This window comes from Eleutherodactylus coqui, chromosome 1, assembly GCF_035609145.1.
Source record: "Eleutherodactylus coqui strain aEleCoq1 chromosome 1, aEleCoq1.hap1, whole genome shotgun sequence".
NCBI classification, from domain to species: domain Eukaryota; kingdom Metazoa; phylum Chordata; class Amphibia; order Anura; family Eleutherodactylidae; genus Eleutherodactylus; species Eleutherodactylus coqui.
The window spans coordinates 102,094,757-102,109,922 of NC_089837.1; the positions used below are offsets into that span (position 1 = coordinate 102,094,757).

General features: G+C 45.3%; 1 protein-coding gene across 2 annotated transcripts in view; it reads left to right on the plus strand.

Moving 5' to 3' along the window:
• The first annotated feature begins 397 nt into the window (after positions 1-397).
• YEATS2 (YEATS domain containing 2) overlaps positions 398-15,166 on the plus strand; it is a 59,678-nt gene continuing 44,909 nt past the window's right edge. For both annotated transcript variants that reach the window (XM_066598240.1, XM_066598241.1), the window contains exons 1-8: positions 398-575; positions 844-962; positions 8,249-8,346; positions 8,989-9,081; positions 9,511-9,738; positions 12,155-12,264; positions 13,284-13,445; positions 14,402-14,513. In XM_066598240.1, coding sequence (XP_066454337.1) covers positions 863-962; positions 8,249-8,346; positions 8,989-9,081; positions 9,511-9,738; positions 12,155-12,264; positions 13,284-13,445; positions 14,402-14,513 — 903 coding nt within the window. In that variant the 5' untranslated portion in view covers positions 398-575; positions 844-862. The remainder of the gene's footprint in view (positions 576-843; positions 963-8,248; positions 8,347-8,988; positions 9,082-9,510; positions 9,739-12,154; positions 12,265-13,283; positions 13,446-14,401; positions 14,514-15,166) is intronic.

Sequence of the window (15,166 nt, forward strand, 5' to 3'; positions counted from 1 at the left end):
CGCAACAGCCTGTCATTTGCAGTCTGCCTGTTTTTTTTTTTAATTTCCCATGTCATTGCGTATGGGCGCTCATATATACGCTCCCTAACCATTGACAATTATTAGACGTGACACTGCATGTGAGACATGTCACCATGCCGCCCTCGCTTAGTAGTCCAGCCCAGTTCTTGGCAATAACTGCATCAGTATGAATGTACACTAATGTGAGGTGCAGCAATACCACCCAGTTGCATGCCTCACCGAGTCACTATACATCTGTACACCTAATAACAGTACTACACTATACACACAGCAACATCCGCCACTAACAAATATGGCGACACTATGCCGAACGATGACGTAATAAACCTGCGTCCGGTCTCTTCAGTTTACCTCACAGCGCTCAGTCGTCTACACCCACGTGGTACACCGCACCAGGGGCCTTACAGTAATCGACTAGATAGGCAATCCTTTCCAAGGCTGCACACCGAGCGTCCAAGATACCGCTGTAAACACAAAGCTCCGGCCGGATTCCCGGCGGCTCCTAGTCACGTGACCCAGCCCTCAATCCTCTGCACGGTCCCGTTATCTGCCGGGTGAGCTGCCCCGGGGCTGCAGATTAACCCCTGCAGGACCACAGAGGGTCCACATACCCAGTAGTGCAGGCTGGTGCCATATAAATGCATGTAACCACATTTCAGGGGTCATTAATGATGAACCAGTCTGTGATTTGTTTTGCGGAGCGCCGACCCCCATAATTCTTCGGAAATCTACATTATAGGAATTTTCCTGCGGTTGACCCCATTTTTACACCTGTGTATTATATGTTATTAATGTGTTTATTATCTTCTACTTCACCTCTAGTAAATTAACTGGCGCCAAAATGTCCGGCGTGAAGAGAACCATGGAGGATAAGGATCCCGATTACGAAGACATATCGGTGGTGCCGCAGAATAAACGGCACAAGGCCATTGAGACCTCCGGTACGTTATCTTATCTCAGTTAATAAATTCATTTGTTGTACATTTCCGTAAATCCAGAAAAAAAAACGTGCGCCGCGTTGGTGAAGTGTGTGATCTCCACGGTCACGGGCCGGCAGTAAGAAAAAGCTGTATAAAGAGCGCACTGTTTAGCGCTTCGTGCCGGCGGTCTTCACATCCGCTGACCCGCTGTGGAATGACAGATCCGAATACCTTGCTACAGACCCCGTCTCTGTTCCGTTGGGGTTTATGTCACTGCGACGGAAATAATAGTGCGTAATGCCGCGCTAGTCACGCCCCAAGCACAGATTACCGGAAAATCTGGTGTAACATTCGAATCAATAAGCCCCAATGTCCACGGGCGGATTCAACTTGTGGAAGATCCTCAATTCAAGCCGCTCATAGAGAAGCACGGGCATCCGCACCTCAATTATTTCGTTTGCTGGATTCCGCATGCGGAAAACAAATCGCAGCGCGCCCTATTTTAGGGCAGATTCCGTGCAGACGGCTTCAATTGAAGTCAGTGGAAGCTGTCTGATCCGCGGCCCGTCCGGACATGCGCAGTGCAATCCTACACATGTCAGTTGCGAAAGAGACGCGGATCAGACGGCTTCCATTGACTTCAAATCCACACAAAAATGGAGCATGCTGCAGTTTTTCCTCCGCGGGTGGAAATCGCAATTGGTTTGCGCTCGTGTGCAGGGAGAACCACTTTTCCATAGTGTGCTATGGACGATATTTGCTGTGGAACCCAGCGTTGGACGCCGCTCCTGATTTCGCCATGCAAATCCGCCCGTGTGCAGTTGGCCTTAAGTAGTATACAATAACAAACCACAATATAATAAAAAATACAGAAGGGGAAAGACAAGACAAGACAGGGGAGGAAATAAGGGGGTCAATGAATCTTCAAAATCCAATAAGTGTCCCAGTGATCCCAGGTAGCTTCAAAGAGGTCCAATGTATTATGTAGAAGTGCAGTTACGTACTCCAGTACGCCCAGCCAGGATGGCGGAGGAGTCCGTTTCCAATGCCTAGCAATAAGGCACCTAGGTGTCCTTATCATATGTAGACCCAGCCTGGCAGTTCGCTTGCTTAGTCTCTCAGTGGCGACATTAAGAAAAGAAAATATGCGATCAAGAGGGATGGAGAGATGAACGATTTGTGATGTCAACATCTGGACGTCCTTCCAAATGGTTAGATGAGAGGACATGCCCAGAGCAAAGGGTTGACAGTCACTCCAGGTATACCACTCCAGCAGATATCCAGGATAGCAGGGCTTAGTCTATGAAAAGATGAGGAGTATGGATACCAAAACATAAGAAACTTGTACTGATTCTCCTTGTAAACAAAGAAGATAGAGGTCTTTTTGCCTGTTTCCAAAACAAAGGCCATGTATCCGGGGGAAGAGATCGACCCGAGAAAGATTCCCACTTATCCATACAGGAATGACGTCATGGGTGGTCAGAGGGACAAGTGAGAATGCCATAAATATCAGAGGTCAAGCCCTTAATGGAGATGGTGGTGCTATAGAGTCTCTCAAAGAGGGGATTGTGCAATCGGGTTACTACTAGGGATGAGCGAGTAATGTGCTTTAGACGAGTATCTCCCTGCTCGTCCCTTAAGATTCGGGGGCCGCCGCGGAGCGGGGAGCGGCGGAGGGGAACGGAGGGGAGATCTCTCCTGCCCGCTCTCCCCTGCTCCCCGCCGCAACTCACCTGTCAGCTGCAGCGGTTCCCGAATCTTCAGGGACGAGCAGGGAGATACTCGGCTAAGGCACATTACTCGAGCGAGTAGTGCCTTAGCGAGTATACTCGCTCATCCCTAGTTACTACCAAACAAAGACCAGTAGCGATGATGACCCAGGAGAAAAGGATATTGAGATTTAAGGGATATGGGTGGGTGAACTGTAAATACTCAGCGTGTATAGCTTCCTAGTTCTGGGGTCGATGATAAGATGAGGGACAGCCCGGCTGCCATTACACTTAGTGGGCAAGTGTGCTGTCCTGGGGTGTTTATCTGTTCAAATGAAGTGGAGAATTTGAAGCCTGAGTGGCCGGAGTTCACGTAAAAGGACAGATATAGGCAACGTTTGGCAAAGATGGAGCAGCTTAAGTAAGAGAGTCATTTTAACCATGGAAAAACGAAAGAGGGAGAGGATTCCACTTTAGGAGCGCACGCGGTTCCCAAAATAAACGGAATCCGCAAGTATTTAAGTGAGGAAGGACATCACAACTAGTAAAAACTACATTTAATATGATCAAGTCCGGAGTCGGGAATGTTCAAGGGAAGGGCTTCTGTTTGGTAGTGTTTATTATGTAACCAGATAGCCAAGCAAAAGTAATCAATTTGGGAGTGCGTGCCGCGGATGGAGAGGAAATATGTGACCACTTGTGCAGTCAGGTCATTAACTCGCCAAAGGTGATATAGCCTGAATTTTCGAATTCCTTTCTGAAATTCTGCGGATAATCTATGCTAAGAGGGTCTGACGTACTCAGCCAGTCTAGCATTTCTGAGAAGGCCATGTTAAGGTCTCCACCTATAATAAGAGCCGCCAAGGGTAGCTGAGAAATTCCAAGAAGAATTCAATTAGGAAAACATAGACATTGCATGATACAATAATACACTATGGGGTTCCCCAATCATATCCTGGAGAATCACATATCTACCCTGAGGATCTAGGGAAGAGGAGGTTCCTTGTAAGGGACACTTCTTTTGAGAAGTATAGCGACTCCTGCTTTCTTCTTATTATATAAGGCAGAAGATGCAACAGGATAATAGTTACAAGCTAAGGAGAAGGAACGTTTATTATCAAAATGCATCTCCTGGATAAACGCAACGTCTGTATGTTGGGAATGAAGCTCATTAAGTACTAAGTTGCATTTAAGTCTCGGAATCCAAGACTCAGCCTGCAGAGGATGGGGAGGGATACACCAAAGACACAGAGAATAAGATAGCAACATAATATATGAACGTTTTCAATACTCAGGGTGCGTAACTGCCAAATATTCAGAATTACAGAAAAAGTTAGAGGTATGACTCCCACATCAAGTAGGAGAAACCATCATTTAACCCTCAAGAAAGGCAATGGGCTAGAAGACCAATACTCTTGGTTGAAAGACAAAAGAACAACATGCCGTGAGACCGCAGCGACTAGCTAGACTCTTTAGTAGGAAGCATATAAAAATGGGGCATGGGGAAACTCCAGGCAGGATAGAAAAACTTTCTCATGCCTAGTCCAGCTGAGGAAGCCAGAGGGTCCCAATTTGCTCAGAGATCATGAGGAGCCCAAAACTGGTGTATGACTCCTGGGAGGGAAGCAGGGGGAGGCAGGTTCAATTCCCAATTCGAAAGGTCCGGGGCGGGAATTTTCAAGGCATCACAAAATGCTGGAAGGTCCGTGAATGTACATAGAGAAGCATAGTCCACAGAACATAGGGTCTGAGCTTTGGACAAATTTGTCTTCTTTAGTCTCAGTCATGGACACAACAGATAACGTCTCTTGGATGGGAAATTGTGCCTCTAGGACAGAAAGCTCGGTGTGCTCTGTCCACATTAATAATATGGGAAAAGGGCTTGCCTAGGATCATATTAAATATAGCTCCCAAGATCACTTTAAAAGTTTCAAGTCTGGTAGCTTCAGGGACACCACGAACTCTGATATTGTTTCAGCGCCCTCTGTTGTCAAGGTCTCCCAAATGATTGTGTGCTTCGCTCAGGGGTCTCTTTTTGAGATGGAATAGTGGCTTGGAGCTTGGAAACATATTGGTGGGTGTCACCAAGGACGTGTTCTAGGGTGTCGACTCACTCCACCATTTGTTTAAGGTCTTGAAGGACAGCATCAATCTCTGTTTTACACATTCCCCTGACCTTCTTAACGAGAAACCTGAAGCCCTCCTTGGCGGGGAGATATCTTAAGTAGGTCTGCCATCCACTCCCTTCAGCAGTGGGTGCGGAGAATGAGAATCTTAAGGGCAACCACACTTTTCATCATGGAGGGTCCAGATTGGAGAGAGCAGAAATGTTCCAGGGGACTCAGCTGGGCGATCAGACCAGTCCTTTCTAGCTAGTTTGAGAACCTGTGGAGCCTTGGAGGTGGACTTGGTTGCTTACAAGTACTGGCCACTACACAGGGTCGGAGCAGTAGCTTACACTCTGACCTCTGTGTATCCCAGCGCTGACAGTGGGCGCCCAATTGGCTAGGATCCCGAGTGGTGAACCTCGGCCGATCAACTCTGGATGACCTATCCCAAGGCTAGGTCATCAATAGTATTTCTGCCTGTAAAACCCTTTAAGGCCCTTTTACACTGCACAATTATTGAGTAAAGAATCGTTAGATTGAGTGGTCTGCATAATAATTCATTGGTATAAATGCATGGAGTGAGTGAACAATTAGCAATAAATCATTCCATTATCCCTGATCAAACCTTTCATGCAGACCTGAATATCAACTTTGTTCATCCGCTGTATGGTTTAGTATAAGCAGGTGTCTTAATGACTTGCTGAATAGAAAGCAGTGGTTGAAGCGTTGACTAGACATTTGTTGTGTTCAAATGAACAATCAAAACTACCCAATTATTGTTCAGTGTAAATACAAGCTAAACGAACGATATACGGTTGGTACGTCACACTGGTTACATGATTATTCCAATTGATCTTCCCTTGTAAGGCTGAATTCAGACCTAGTGGAATTAGTGCGGATTTTGACTTGGATTCATCTGCGGATCCACAGTTGATTCCAGCCTTTCAGCTACTACCTAAGAGGAGCACATAAGGACACTTACCGCCACTCACTGCCTGCACCAAGAGCACAAGGCACACCGTCACCCAGCAACAACTACTGAACACCCCTGCTGGTTAGGTGATGTGGAAGTGGGCTGCCTGTCACCGGAGGACGGATCGCTGATGAATCAGAGTCAAAATCCAAACCAATTACGGATTTTGGTGCTGACTTTTGGTTGTGAAAAATCTGCAACAATTCCACTAGGTGTGAACACACTCTAAAATGGCCTTTAGGCTAGGTGCATGCTAGCCATAAGTGTGGGTTTCATCTGAGAGACTTGGGTGCAATTTACATTGGATAGCATATGGACACCAGTTTGTCTGCGGTCCATTATACACAGACACTGCGCATTGGCATGTCCTACTTCTCGGCTGTGATATAGACAGACCGGAAAAGGGGAATAATCCGCCAGTTCTGAGAACAAGAGGATCAGGACTTCTCTTAGAGTCCTGTGGTCCATTCTGATCTAAATCGGCAGATTCGATTAAGGTTAGTTGAAGGGAGTGGCTCGTGAGCCCATGCTGCGGGGCTTTGTGTGAGACATGGGGGTTATAACCATATACACTGGCAACTTGACATTTTTACGGACCGATCCCAACCACCAAGCAGTTTGGATGGTATACTAGTAACCCTTTTTTGAGCAGCAACTGTTTGCAAATTCTCAATTTCCCGTTTTTACAAATGTATTGTGCCTCTTCTTCATTTTTTATTTTAATGTGGCTCCTGACCTTCACTCAAAGTCAGATTTAGCTCCCACGATGCAAAAGGTGAGGGACCTCTGGTTTAACCCTTTGCAATCCAATTTTGGATTCAGGATTTCCTAGGGGGTTTTCCTTTCTGCTATTATACAATAGCGCCACCTACTAGCTAGAGCCAGTACTGCGGTATTGGACATGCTGGAAAGGCCCCGACAACAGAGCGGCCAGTAATATACAGTAACAATACCTTGCCGGACGTCTTCCGACATCGAAAATTGTGCAGCCTTCAATCAGAATGTCTTTAGACGTCAGACAGTGGATTGGAAAGGGTTAAAGGGGTTGTCCCGCGCCGAAACGGTTTTTTTTTTTTCAATAGCCCCCCCGTTCGGCGCGAGACAAACCCGATGCAGGGATTAAAAAAAAAAACCCCGGGTAGCACTTACCCGAATCCCCGCGCTCCGGTGACTTCTTACTTACCTTGTGAAGATGGCCGCCAGGATCTTCACCCTCGGTGGACCGCAGGTCTTCTGTGCGGTCCATTGCCGATTCCAGCCTCCTGATTGGCTGGAATCGGCACACGTGACGGGGCGGAGCTACAAGGAGCCGCTCTCTGGCACGAGCGGCCCCATTCAGAAGGGAGAAGACTGGACTGCGCAAGCGCGTCTAATCGGGCGATTAGACGCTGAAGATTAGACGGCGCCATGGAGATGGGGACGCCAGCAACGGAACAGGTAAGTGAATAACTTCTGTATGGCTCATAAGTAATGCACAATGTACATTACAAAGTGAATTAATATGGCCATACAGAAGTGTATAGACCCACTTTGTTTCGCGGGACAACCCCTTTAAGGTGTATGGGTATCTCAAGCCCTTGTAGCTAGAGTGCTGGGCATTTAGTGGCACGGACACTGTGCCCTCTAACCCACCTGATCCTTAGGAGCTGTAATAAATATTGCTGCATGACACGCAAATAATTTGTCAATTCAGAAGTCAAAAACACAGTGCCAAATAGCTTCATACAAAGTCCATAAAAATAGTTAAAATTAGTAAAAAGTTAGTTCTTACTCTACAAGGGTGCCTTCACACTTGCGAGAAAATCTCATACAAATATGTACCCCATGCTTTTCAATGGGTTCATTCACATTAGTAATGTTTTTCTGTGGCGCACCGCGATGCTATGCAGGAAACATATCGCAACATGTTCTGTCTTCCTGCGGTATCGCCCATTGTCATCAATGGGGCCAGCGGCAGCAGCACCAGCCCCATTGTAAGCAATGGGAGAACTCTGTGATCCTCTGCCGCAGTTGTGACAGCTGTGGCGGGGATTCCTTCATGTGAAAACAGCCTCGCATCCAGGGGTCCTTCACATGGTGGGGAGCGTGGTATCGTGGAAGGGGTCACAGTGCTAAACCAGCCTTGTGACCCCTTCATTCTGAGGGATCCAGGTAGTCAGGGCTGCCACTGATCAGAAAGTCCTAGCTATACATTATGTTGTCACTTTCGCTAATGGGAATACCCCTTTAATTGTAAAGATGTAAAGTGTTATAAACTAGATCACTTTTGTTGTATTGTACTTGGGAATTGATATTGAAGAAATTCCATAATATAGTTTTGTGTTTATTCAGCATCGGCCCATAATAAAGATATAGATCCCGATAACTTGCGATAAACCACTTCACTGTAGTCTTTTTTTTTTTTTTTTTCTTGCCCCACGTTACTAATGAGAATTATTGCACAAGTGAAATGCCTCCAGGCACCCTGTGTTTTATCGTATTCTATTTCGTGTAATGTACTTATACTTGCTATTCTAGCTCGTGATGCTGCCATTTCAAAGATAGAGTCCATTGTTAAAGAACAGTTTGCTCTGGAGTTGAAGAACAAAGAACATGAGATTGAAATCATAGATCAGGTAAGTTGTATATAGGTTTCACTAAAAAGTTGAAGTGGTTGATGTGAGGCAGTACTAACTTGTCCTCTTACTCAGGAACATCAGAAGTACATCATTTGAAGAATGGGGAAATGATTTTGCAGTAACAAGTTGAATATAAGTTGGAACTGCCTACATTACATCACCCTTAAAGTGGTTGTCCCTGTTTTGCTGCAAGAAGCAAACATCTCTGTACGTTGTGCAGTGGCCTGGGTTGGTACTGCAGGCTGAACCCCATTCACTTCCATCCAACCTGGGCCACTGCACAATGTATGGAGCTGCAGCAAAACAGATAGAAGTGGGGACAACCTCTTTAACCAAATGTTTACACTCCAAACAATGACCCATTTTTAAGTATCTCCTGGAAAGGTGATCACTTAGTTGCCATGGGTCCAGGTTTTATAACTCAAGGTAATCTATTGGTATCACCCAGTAAGGGTACGACCAGCTCAAATGAATGTCTGACCATGTAATGCATGGACAGTCTTGAGCAACAGATCTCCCTATGTGATATCTAGATGCCCATTGGCTCTTTTTTGAATGTGCAATGGTGATTGATGTGATGACATTTAGTATTTATTCTCTCCTGAATCAAACTTAAGTCTACATTATTTTCTCAAACAGCGCTTGACTGAAGCGAGACGTATGATGGATAAACTTCGTGCATACATTGTGGCCAACTACTATGCTTCTGCAGGGGTCAGCAAAGTACAAGAGGTAAAGATGTCTATATAGTGACTCGTATTATTCTAGCATTATTTTCCCTTTTTATCGTACTCTTGACTTGTATTTATCTGCTGTATACAGTGATCAGCTACCTTTACTGAGAGGACAAAACTCTGGAGTGGAGAAGCCAAAGTGTGTGACTAGAGTCTTATAATGGAGCCTTTTAGGGTTCTGTTCACATCTGCATTTTGGCTGACATTTACAGCAGAAGCCACATGGTTGTGACTGATCCATCGCACGATGGACCTCATTGACTTCTAACTAAGTCCATAGGGTTCCTTCGAGGTGTATTTCTGTTGCAGTATTATATTTGTTCATCTATTCCTTTTTTTCAATAAGTTCCATTTGTTTGTGTCACGTTTTGTATAATGATTTCTGCTGTATAAAGCATAATTATCACTCTATCTCTTGTCTAACTAGGGTACATCTTCTTGTGATCCTACCATTTTGAACCATCCGTCTATAAAGAAGTTTTTGGAATCCCCTTCTCGGGCTTCTTCTCCTGCGAATCACCGCTCAGACACACCCTCTGCCAATAATTCAGAAACTGACTCTGTCTGCGCTCATAGTGAATTGGATAAAGACAGCCAGGCTCTTACCAGAGCAATGCAAAAAGGGACTCCTTCAGCAGACTGCAAGCTTGGGAAGGTAAATTATATGAAGTACTAGAATCAGAATCCTTCTTAAAGGGGGCCGTACAAACATTGGCCACAGGATTGGTGATGAGCGTCTGCTCGGTGGGGGTCTCCTCTTCATTATAGGCTTAATACACCCACTGCAGTGTGGAGGAGATTGAACGGAGCAGCGGTCAAGCATACATAATGGCGCTCCATCTATTTTCAGTGGGAATGCTGTAGATAGTGGAGTGCTTGTACTTGGCTATTTGTGTTAGCCCCATTGAAATGAATGGAGTGGCACCTTGCATCTGCAACTGCCGCCTCATTTAATCTCCATTTCACGGCACATGGGTGCAGTGAGGAGGATATGGGACCCACGTTATCAGGATCAATGGGGTTCTCGGCAGTGAGGTTCCCAACAATCAAACTTTTATCACCTATCCAGTAAATGGGTGATAAAAGTCTATTTTGATACAATGCCTTTTCTCTAGTGTAATTATGTCAGTGTTGCAGTAATTGGAGTTCTGTTCCTAATCTGTAAACATTAAGAAAGTTATCTACTTGGGAGGTAAGTATTGTTTGCATTTAGAAGCATTGTGATATTTCTAATAAATACATGATGGAAAGCTAAATGATGAGACTCCTGTGAGACCCGTCAATATTACTATCCTTTATACATTGCTAACGAGGGCTACCTGCACACGTCCAAAAAACCTCAGCCCGACATCGTGCTCGCCAGCGCATGTTTTCACGCTGATCACTTCTGTGGTTGGATCATCGCACCATCAACCACAGTGGTCTACGTTTCCTGCGGAGGGTTTCTTATCCTTGAGAATCCCACCTGAGTAAGTGACTTATTTTTTTTACAAATTGCATATAAGTAGTGCAGACCTTTTGACTTTTTTTTGCTCCACGGTTTATCCAGGGGTTTTCGGTGCTGATCACTTCTGTGAAGTAGCGACTCTCCTGCGTGACTTTCAGCAGTGTTAGAAGATCGGCAAGCGTTTCCCATTGTTTTCAATGGCAGTCCTGCATTGCAACTGCACTGTGCGTAACTGCACCATTGAAAACAATGGCCGATGCGTTCTGAGGAACACGAAAAGATAGAACATGCAGTGGATTTAGCAGCGGAAATTCTGGAGCTTTTACAGTACTGCCCATATGGAGAGCAAATCCACAGCCCTTAAAAAAAAACAAACCACTGTGGGTACTAAATCTGCAGCTTGTCTATTTATACTGCGGATTTCAGACTTTGTAATCCGTGGGATAAAATTAGTTGCAGATCTGCTTCACAAAAAAAAAACGTGGTCAAATCTGCACCATTTAGACGTGTATTTGGCCTCTGTAGATTTTTCATGGTATTTGCTGCGAGTTTAGAAAGACCACAGCAGATACACTGTGGGTGATGGGCTAGAAAGGGTGCAACAGGGGATTTCCAAGCCATAATCACAATTTTCCTAGCACAAAACGGGCAATTGTCTTTGATAAGTACTTTGTAGTAGTTCATCTAATATACCTCAGGGTGATATTACATAAGCTTTAGCGCCTGTGGGTAACGCAAGTGATTTACCACTAGTTTCCAGACAATATATTTACTTGCAACTGAAAACAGTTCCAAGTCCCACAGTTGGCGGTAAATCGCAAGTATTACATGTGGCCACTAACACTTGTGTAGTAGTGCATTTCTCAACTCCAGTCTTCAAGATCGTTCTAACAGGTCATGGCTGGAGGACACCCTATAGAAAGAACACGTGTGAAGCTCTGAGGCACTAATAACAATTACAGCTCTTGTGTAAAGCCCCATTTACACGGGACTACTGTCAGGTAAACGATGCCTATCACTCGTGCCTGCTTGTACTCGCTCCTGTGCTGCTGCACAGGAGCAAGTATCATTGGCTCACAGCGGGTCTGCTGGAGGTGATTTTACGCCTCGCCCTCCCCCGCCCCTCTCCATTTACTTTATCAGCGGCGTTCAGTACTGAACGGCTGCTGTTTATACTGAACAATCATCGTTCAGGATTTTATGCAATTTAAAATCCTGAATGGTAATCATTCAGTGTAAACAGCAGCCGTTCAGTACTGAACGCCGCTGATAAAGTAAATGGAGAGGGGCGGGGGAGGGCAAGGAGTAAAATCACCTCCAACAGACCCGCTGTGAGCCAATGATACTCGCTCCTGTGCAGCAGCACAGGAGCGAGTACAAGCAGGCACGAGTGTCGGGCATCGTTTACCTGACAGTCGTCCCGTGTAAATGGGGCTTAATACTATGGAAATCTTAAAAACCTCACTTGTTGGGGAGATGTGAAGTCTGGAGATGAGAAACGCTGCTACTATGGAGCTCCAATTTGAAAAGGTTGAGTTTTATTAGTTCCTTATGTTCTGAGTCTTGCATTGCTGGGGGGTTTATTTCTATTTTACTGCAGTGAAATAATTTCTCATTTCTGTAGGATTCTGCTACAACAGAAAATACGAACAGCAAATCGATTGTGTTTGCGGGATCTGAGGACACAGCACGACGTTTTGTGAAGAAAACTATTGTGGTCGGAAATGTCTCAAAGTATGTTTTCAGTGCAGAAAAAAAAGAGTATTTGTTCTGTTTTATGTTTGCCTACTGGTCCATTGTACAGGCCTCCTATCTTTAACCCCTTTCCATCCTGTGACATGCAGTTACGTCACAGGTAGGAAGTAGAGATGAGCGAGCATACTCACTTAGGCAAACTACTCGAGCGAGTAGTGCCTTATGCGAGTACCTGCCCGCTCGTCTCTAAAGATTCGGGGGCCGGCGGGGGAGAGCGGGGAGGAACAGAGTAGGAAGTTGTTTCTGCAGATTACAGTACATTTGTTGCACAGAGGAGCAAGCTCAGGAGCTGAATATGCGCCAGCAGCAGCAGGTGGTGGTAGTTGCAATCGCCTGACACCCTGCTGCAGTAGCGGAGAACTGACTCTATTTCTGGCCATTTAACCCCTATAAGAATTTTGCCGGAACGACAGTTGTCTAATCGGCTGCACGAGCGCTGATGTCACCGCTAAGGTCGTTAGTGTTTGTGCAGAGCGTTTCTCATTGACTTGCATTCTATGTGAAGCGCTGAGCGAGGAGCCTTTACATTAGTGAGAAACCTGCAATCCAGCGATGTTTTTCATGCCGACTAAAAATAGGCGATAAACTATATTTTTGCACAAATTGTGAGCAATAATCATCCATTGTAAATGGCCATTAAGGCATCTAAACAGGTAGACAGAAGGTGGGGCTCCCTCTGTCATCCTATACTATGGCTAGTTGTTTTTGTGGAACAACCCCTTTAAAGGGGCTCTTGGATAGCATAGAGGGTGGTTTTCCTGCTCACTTCCCTATTAACAAGATTCATTTGTGGATTACGAGAATTCGAACGTTGAGTGTAAATGCTTGCGCTGCCAGAACGACCAATGATAATTCACTGACTTATTCGGTTTCTGCATGCATGAAAACTGAATGACGATCGGACTTTGTAAACAGGCAGTTGCTCATCTAATTGTGTATCTTGAACGCACTTGTATTATGCAGATGCTTGTTATCTTAATTTGTTTCTTTATTTTAAGGTACATTCCTCCAGATAAGCGAGAAGAAAATGATCAATCGACTCACAAGTGGATGATTTACGTGAGGGGGTCTAGAAAGGAGCCGAGTATTGATCATTTTGTGAAAAAGGTCTGGTTCTTTCTGCACCCAAGCTACAAGCCTAATGACCTTGTGGAAGTCCGGTGAGCCGAAGGACAAGCATGACTTTAGATTTACACTGTTACATTTATAATGAGGACAATAATACGGACACGTGGTTTGGGCACAATGCAGTTATAATGCGGTAAAACAAATGAGGCTGACTGCATTTCATTTTTGTTGTTTTTTTAACTTTGTGTTTAAAGGCCACATTGGTAGCACTGGTGACCAGTGTGCTGTGTCAATGAGACTGAAGACAAAACGCATGAAGCCAGGCAGAGAGAAACCTACAGCCAAATGCTTAAAGGGATGTGTGGTTGCCAGACCATTTTCTAAATCTAGTCTCAAATGTGTTAAAATAACAAGAGCAAGCATACTTACCTGTCCACGCGATCCAACACAGCAGCCCCTCAAGCCTTCCGCTTTTTGTTCTGGAACGGATACCGCCTGACTAATGTATCCATTCAGTTCAGTCTATACTGCACATCAAAATGAAAAACCTCCTGACCGAACATATGTCCTCAAACGTTCACGCTGCGGTCAACCTGCTATAACTGCATACACATCACAGATAATTGCCAGGCAGCACCTGGACTTGTCCCAAAGTTAACTTTTATCACTTATCCACAGGATAGGTGGTAAAAGTGTGATTGGCAAAGGTCTCACCATTTTCACCGTTCTTTTCACTGTGGACTCCCTTCTTCCTCCGCAACGAGGAGGAGATGGGATGAAACTACAGCCGGAAATGCATGGTGCCGTTCCATTCAAGCACTTGGCTATTGCCGTAGACCCCATTGAAACCCCATCACTCTATTTATTGTGACATCTGAGACTTTTATCACCTACCCGGGATAGGTGCTAAAAATCTATCTTGGGAATACCCTTTTAAGTCCAGCTGGTGCCCGGTAATGCGGGGTCTGGCTGTGTCTGTCGGGCTCTCTTACATTCTCATGTTATGCAATTATGTTAATTTCTAATTGTCAAAAACATTTGTTTTTAGGGAGCCTCCTTTCCACTTGACACGCAGAGGTTGGGGTGAATTTCCTGTAAGAGTCCAGATACATTTTAAAGACAGCCAAAATAAGAGGATTGATATCATTCACAACCTGAAGGTATTTGGGTTAGAAAATGTTATGTGATCACGGATTTCTTAGACTTAGGGCAGATGTTTGGCGCACACTTATAAAGTGTGCCGCCAAATGTATGCATTAGGCTGCCTGTCCACGGGCACTGCGATACTGCTGCCCGGGAGTAGGAGCCAGCAGACGGATCTTCACTGTTAGCCTATCTGACAGATAGTCTGACCGCGTAGAATTGCGGTAAATTCGCAGGATGCTGCGAATTGCCGCCCGCAAGCGGAGAATCACAATAATTCTCCACTCGTGGACGGGAGAAGCACTCTCCATAGCAACGCTATGAAGAGCTTTCACTGCGTTCCCCGCGGCTGCATTATCGCTGCGGGGAACGCAATTCAAACTCGCCCGTGGACAGGCAGCCTAGAGGCCATGCACAAAGCGAATATCTGGGCTGTGTGCTGTCCCTGTAATCCACCCATGGTGTGTCTGAAAAAAAATCTCTGCATGTCCTATTCCTGTCCACTTCACCGATGAAAAGGACATGAAGACTGCAGGGTCCATGGAGATTGGCCAGCACACGGATGGATGGATGTGTGCTGTCCGATGTGAGTTGCATCTGAGATATTGAGTTTTCAGGCCTACACAGTAGGCACATGTGTTTTTGTAATTTATATATATAATTTTCACCT